The sequence below is a fragment of the Antrostomus carolinensis genome, unplaced genomic scaffold, assembly GCF_000700745.2.
Source record: "Antrostomus carolinensis isolate BGI_N321 unplaced genomic scaffold, ASM70074v2 scaffold33660, whole genome shotgun sequence".
In the NCBI taxonomy this organism is placed as follows: domain Eukaryota; kingdom Metazoa; phylum Chordata; class Aves; order Caprimulgiformes; family Caprimulgidae; genus Antrostomus; species Antrostomus carolinensis.
The window spans coordinates 310-7,234 of NW_010291179.1; the positions used below are offsets into that span (position 1 = coordinate 310).

At 40.5% G+C, this 6,925-nt stretch overlaps 1 protein-coding gene across 3 annotated transcripts in view; it reads left to right on the plus strand.

The window, feature by feature from the left end:
• The window catches only part of BLOC1S2 (biogenesis of lysosomal organelles complex 1 subunit 2), a 3,822-nt gene extending 249 nt beyond the window's left edge, over nucleotides 1-3,573 (plus strand). Inside the window, exons 2-5 of one of the 3 annotated variants that reach the window (XM_010175513.1) lie at nucleotides 650-766; nucleotides 1,632-1,751; nucleotides 2,252-2,356; nucleotides 2,895-3,223. In XM_010175513.1, the coding sequence (XP_010173815.1) occupies nucleotides 724-766; nucleotides 1,632-1,751; nucleotides 2,252-2,356; nucleotides 2,895-2,926 (300 nt within the window). In that variant the 5' untranslated portion in view covers nucleotides 650-723 and the 3' untranslated portion in view covers nucleotides 2,927-3,223. Of the gene's footprint in view, nucleotides 1-649; nucleotides 767-1,631; nucleotides 1,752-2,251; nucleotides 2,357-2,894 lie in introns of those variants that run through there. The other 2 variants (XM_010175520.1, XM_010175528.1) reach the window with 2 other exon arrangements.
• Nucleotides 3,574-6,925: the final 3,352 nt, after the last annotated feature.

The following is a 6,925-nucleotide window of genomic DNA, read 5'->3' on the forward strand; positions in this document are numbered from 1 at the left end:
CCAATGGTAGGACAAGGAGCAATGGGTGTGAGCTGGAACACAGGAGGTTCCACTTAAACTTGAGAATAAACTTCTTTACGGTGAGGGTGACAGAGCACTGGAACAGGGTGCCCAGGGAGGTTGTGGAGTCTCCTTCTCTGGAGACATTCAAGACCCGCCTGGACGCCTTCCTGTGTGATCTCATTTAGGTTCCTGCTCTGGCAGGGGGATTGGACTAGATGATCTTTTGAGGTCCCTTCCAATCCCTAACATTGATTATGTGATTCTGTGAAATGCACTGGAGGGCTGTCCTGTTTGGAATCGGGGACTAGAAATAAACATCAGTAGCATTGTGCACAAAATCACTCAAAAGTTCTCCCCAAATTTCTTTCCTGTGGTCTTAGCATCGGAGGGGGCTGCAATTTGCAAGTGCAGTCAGGCCAGGTGCCTGCCCCTTAACTGCTCCCTAAAGTGTTATTTTAAAATAATCTTGATGCTACTATAAGGAAACTGCCTAGGTTTGTTACCCCTTAGTTTAAAGTAGACAACTAATATAGAAAGCAGATATAGTCAATTTGAAGGGGAAAAAAATGGGACCCTTTATTCTTTATGATGTGTTTCTGTACCTGCTAACTTTCCCCTAACCCTGTAATGTCTGTACCCTGATTAGAGGATCCCGCTGTTGAAACAGCAGAGGAAGCAAAGGAACCAGCAGAGGCAGACATCAATGAACTCTGTAAAGACATGTTCAACAAAATGGCCACTTATTTAACGGGTGAACTGACAGGTAAGGCACTGCAATACTGACCTGTAATATTTTGTTTCTTTTAATTTTCTTTTAAAGAAATCTGTTGTATAGTTTGTCTAAACTATACCTGTTTAGATAATATCTAGCAAGACTGGCAGTTCAAGTCTGGCATGTTGCTAGACTACTAACAACACTGAGATTAGTCATGTTAATGAAGTCACAGAATAGCACAAATATTTTTTTAAAGAATTCAGTATGATATCAGCAACTTAAAACCAATTTATTTTTAGTCTTGCAGAAGCTTGTGCATGGAAAAACAAACAAACAAAAGGGGTCTAGGATAAGAAGGACTGGAAGAGAAAGCACAATTGAGAGTGGAACATATGCAGCTATTTTGTTTCTGAGTGAGAGCAAGGATCATACACGTTTTCTGACATTCATGCTTTAGAATAAACTGCTGTGCAACATTAGCTGGAGCAAAGTAAACTGCTCAACAAGTTAGTGGATTCCATAGGCTGTAATTTTGAAAGCACTCCACAGCACTGCTGATTTGCATGGACTTGAAGGGGATATGGTACAGATTACCAGTCTGGGTTTGTGCTATTAAGTTTGTAAACATAAGTGTTAAACTGACAGAATAAGAGTAGAAATGTGAGGAATTAGTCATTTTTTCTCTCAAAAAATATTTGCAAGTAAATAGGTATTCATCGGTCCAGTTGATTTTTGCAATTCACAAAATATCATCTTTCTTTTTCCAGAGCATTATACTAATACCTGTATTACCATCTAAACTATTCTTTGTTACATTTAGCTATTGGTTTGAAATCTCTTGTCCTCCTGAAGAGTCTGCACCCAATTCGCACCGCATCAGCTTTTAATTAAAATAAACTCTCTTCTTTTTAAGCTACCAGTGAAGACTACAAACTCTTGGAAAACATGAATAAGCTGACTAGCTTGAAGTACCTAGAAATGAAAGATATTGCTATAAACATCAGTAGAAATCTGAAGGATTTAAATCAAAAATGTAAGTAAACCAAATAAGGTAGGGGTATAATGAATGGTGGTATGCTTGGTTGGGAAATAAAGCATCTAAGAGTCAGATAGTTCACGCTCCATTAGGTGCTGAAGGAAAGGAAACTCACTGAAATAGACATGCTGCTACACAATGTCAATCTTGTATATTTCTTTACAGCTATAGACTATGTAGACTAGCATAAGCAAAACCACATCTGAATTTATGTCCTGTTTGACCCCAAATTTTGGATCTGATAGGAAATAACACTTATTTTGACTCACATTGTATTGTTACTTGTGTCGAGTCTAGCCAGTACGCTTAAATATTTCATACTTTCCTGGAATATGGCTGTCAGGATCACCACTTGATTTTGGGGCAGGGCAAGAAAGGAGCTTTTAAGGTGTTCTATCTGAAGAATGTAACGAGAAATTCTTGTGTTTCAAGTGTGAACTGTTTCTTGGAAGTGAATTACTGAGAACTGACAGATACGATTTTTCTGCTTTTTTAAGATGCTGCTCTTCAACCATATCTGGAACAAATCAACCTAATTGAAGAACAGGTTGCAGCTCTGGAGCAGGCAGCTTATAAATTGGATGCATATTCCAAAAAACTTGGTAACTATTGTCTTCTACGTTCTACTATGCTGTCTATTACCTAGCAGCATAGTCCCTTGCAAGGGGATATAAAGAAACAAAGTAAGCTCCTCCTCTGTTTAACAAATCTGAGTTGCAGAGTTGCCTGTGCTGCTTTTGAGCAGTGAGCATTGTATGTGAAGTGATAAGCATTGGGAAAAAGATTAATACAAGTTATATGGAGGTGGACCAGTACAAGTATTATTAGTGAGGCTTGATTTCTCTTTTACAATATGCACTGACCCAAATATTAAAGACAGGTGTTTAATCCTGCAAATAAAAGGATTCATAAAGTTCCACTCTGCACCCAAGTCCTCTTGGCTTAAATTAATATTGGTAGTCTGACTTAAGTACCTGGTTCTTAAAAATTTTATTGTACAATTATATTTGCCTAAGTGTTTTAGTAGAATATTACTCTGAGCAATACTGTAAATTAACTTGAATTTTAAGATGTATAGCAGCTTACAGAATTCAAAGCTTTTACCTATCCAGTCCTAAAATGTTATTTTTCCTTCTGCAGAAGCCAAGTACAAAAAACTGGAGAAACGATGAAATTACAACAGTCTTTAAGTCGGAGTTGGGCTATGAGTCAGACTGATTTCTGTTTAACTTGCACAACAGCAATTCTGTATGTTGACAAGGATTTTATTACAACTAACATAAAGACTGGTAACTTTTTATATCTTTTGAATACAGTAGGCTGTGTTCAGGCTTAAGGCCGAATAATATTTTCCTCTTCTCAAGAGGTTCTGTTGCCTCAGTTGTTCTGCAGTGAAAAGTAGAAGCTTGTTCCTAACCCACCTGTTGATAGTGGCTATCTGTGTGTTAGTCCTATGTCCCACATGAAATTATCTAGGAAAAGCCCTCCATAACCTCTAACGACATTTTCCATTAGTAGCAGCAGGACTTACACTTCATTTTTCCCTTCATTGAGCTCTGCATTGAGAAGATACCTGGGCATTTGGAGTTATGAGCATGGTATTGAAAACACTTTATTTTGGTATCCACTTTTATTTGTTTGAAATAGAGAGACTAATTATTGTAAATTTACAATAAAACACTTTGATGCATTTGTCTCTCTGGAATCTCGAATTCCTGTTGGAAAGATTATGTAAGTTGTCTTTTAATTTTTCAAAGGATCTGTTAATAAAGACAAAACTCCTCCCAGCTACTGGAGATCTTAGAAGAGAACATGTTTTAGACTCTGTGTCAAGTATTCATGCAATTATATTCTCTGTCTGGACCTCAGGTGAAATTACAAGAAGTATTGATTTATCACATGTTTGGTTAATATAGCAGATCCTTTCTCTACCAATGAATTTTGATTCTAGTAGTTTTTGAAGAGGATTCCCAGCACAAAAAGCTTCTTCTCTACCAGATTAATAGTGTTCCAAATTGCTAATGTAGCAGGGCCCTTCTTACTGAACAGGTACTCCTACTCCCAAGTTGGTTGGTTGTTTTCTGTACCTATTGACCCTGACTAGCTCAAGCTAGCTTTTGAGTGAGTTCTAGTCAAGGATAGTACAAGTATTGATGTAGGAAAGAAGTAGTTCAGACTTCCTACAGGCTGTTCAGAAGAATGCCTAGTCAGGTGCCAATGTGCTAAAGATCTTAATGCTGTCAGTCAGTGTACAGCCACTGTAATTAGTCAAGATTGACACTTTTCCCTAGTGCTATTTAAAAGCTGTGAAGCAGATGACCTTTGAGGGCCTTCACCATCGCTTTAAAAATCTTGGATTTAAAATAGAAAATACTGTTCTGTATGGCCTTGTTGTAGGACTTGAGAGAGGATTGAGTTAATTTTGAAGAAAGGCCATTTTGGAATGTACATCTTTAAAGAACAGGGTTAAGTCTCCTAGAGCTATCCATCCATTTGCATCTGTATTGCTTTTATCCGTAGGTAGCTCACTGATGACTTTTCTACCTGTGGAAGCAAATTAGGCATTTTAATGTTGTTATCAAAGCAACATCCTCCCATCCAATAGGAAGAGGTACAACAGATGAGTTACCATTTCTGTTTTGGAGGAAATTACACCATGTAGAACCTGTTTTAAAATATGACAGATCATAAGCTTCTCAGGATTCATGGTGTGTTTGCAGTTCTGCTGGACAAGAGGATCTAGACAGCCAGATCTAAAATCTTCATGCCTAGAGACTGGCATTTGAATGACAGCCTGAACAGTGGCCTACTTTGTGATCTCTGATACCGGAAAGTGGTACCACAAGGTGGTAGACAATCTAAAAGTCCTTTTTCTCCAGTGTTTCATGCATCTGTAGATTATACAAGAGCTATAATTGGTGAGTCTGATGTGGCCAGACTCACCAGTGTTTTTGATAGTACCATCATTTCTCTTTGCCATTGTTGGGGAAAATGACAGATGTTTGGCTGCTGATGTAAAAGCTTGAGGAAGCTGCTCGGAGCTCCTCTGTTTTCTGGAAGAATGAGGATTTTCATTATAGCACTTAGCACTTTAGTATGGCTGGGAGCTTAGTCCCTAATACCCTGTAAGTCTGCCCTCTGGCCCCTCTAAGAACAGAAAAGTTACTGATTCATACCAGGTTGGAAATAGGTGAACATCATCTAGAGCTGACCAGCCACTGAAATGCTTACCAGAGCAAATTGTTCTAGGATTGAAACAAGACCACTGATCTTCCAGCCTGGTAACCTCTTTGATTCCCAGCTCTTTCTGGAAAGATGGTACTAGAGGCACGGAGTGGGTGCTGGCACACAAAGGGATTGTTCTCCACTGCAGGGATGCAGCTGGCCCTGCACTCTGGCTAGGTGCAGAGGCCAAGGTGAAGGGGTGACAAAGTTGTATCCCAAGGACTTACAATGGTGAGCTGGCCTTCTGCTGTCTAGAGAATTGTGATCGTCTCCATGTGATAAGAATATCAAGCCCTAGGTGCCAGTGACCTGTGCTGTTGAGTGGCAGCAAGCCAGATAAATTCTACCCATGGCAGATACCCTGCAAATCAGGTATGGAACATAGAATGGAACATGGCCCAGACACTCTCTGTGCCCTAATTGCAGCACACTGCCAATGTAGTTGCAAGTCCACTCCCTTATCAAATGTGGACCATATGTTCAAACCCTCGATGGGAGATAGACTCCACAGATCCCAGCTGGGTATGGAACTGGATGTATGGCAGCCCTGCTCTGTCTTCAGGTGAGTGCCAGTTACCCTCACTTTTCCTTAACATATACTGTCCACATTCCAGTTGGGATGCCGAAACTGATAGTTCCATAGTAAGAAGGCTTCAGTGTCATACAGATCATAACAGTAGCCTTGCTGTGTGATTTCCTGAAATGGCCAAGCATGGCTCTCCTCCGTTTTGTGTTTGCATCCTCTAGTATTTCCAACTGCCTTAGACCCAGTAGGGCACCTTTTCATTTTGAAACCATGGGGAGGCACATAATAATGAAGATGTTTCAGGACTGCTAGTCTTTCTTGAAAGAAGAGAGGAGACAGTTATGTGTCTCACCTTCCTTAAGCATGGTTTAATGTACCAGGCTCATCCTGTGGCAGCAAGACTTTCATTCCATAACGTGTGCCTGGAGCATGCTATGTTGCCAAAAGCAGCTATGGGCATGACGGCAGCCCAGTAGGTTTTCCTAACATGGGACTTAAATATAAGGATTGTCAGAGTGTTTGGGCAGAAAAGCTTGCACTGCAGGGTAGGTTAGTGCTAGTTACACAAGAGCACGTTCTCAGGGACACAAGGGCTAGAGTTTTTCCTCTGCTCAGCAGAGAACTGGAAATTTATGATTCAGCAGATTGTGACTGTACAAAACACCACTCTGGAGTGCACACATACTAGCTGCAGGCACTTCTCGGGTTTCCGCAGAGAGTGCTGTCAATGTCATGACTAGAACTGGAGTGGTGCCCTCTAAGACAACATCCATGCAGCTGTTGCTAACAGGTAGTGCTGCTTACCCCTCAAAGCCAAGGGGATCAAGGGGACTGAGTGACAATGGATAAATAAATAAATATGGTTACCTGAAAGTAAACCCATTGTATCTCATTCCCTCTGTACTTACCTTACCTGGAGAATGCTCAGTGGAGCATTCCTGGCCCACCCCATCCCACTTCTTCATAGTCAGAGGCCCAGTGTCTGGTCTGTATGTTTATAGCAAGACAAAGAGCAAACTCAAGAATAGGTTTAAATGTAGTGCAGTGACACTCCTGTTTGGATCTGGTTTTGTAGAGCTGCTGACTTATCATTGTCTTATTTTAATCACAGGTGCATTTGATAGTTGCTTTGATGAAGAGATCCAGTCACCACATGCAACGCAGCATGTTGTTGGAAGGTCTAGGAATCTGTGTGATCGGGGCATAGAAAATTTCAAAGAAAAACAATCCAGCATTTCTCGGCTCGTGGTCTTTCCTTGGCAGGATTGCAGGAGGGCCACGAGAGGGCGATGTGTCAGCAGAGAAAACCTGCACACGATAAAGCCGTAAAGGCGAAGGACCAAATCTTGTTGAAAAAGGTGCTTTCCGGCATATAGAAAATACAATGCTATTTTAAAACTACAAAGATGAAAACCTTCAG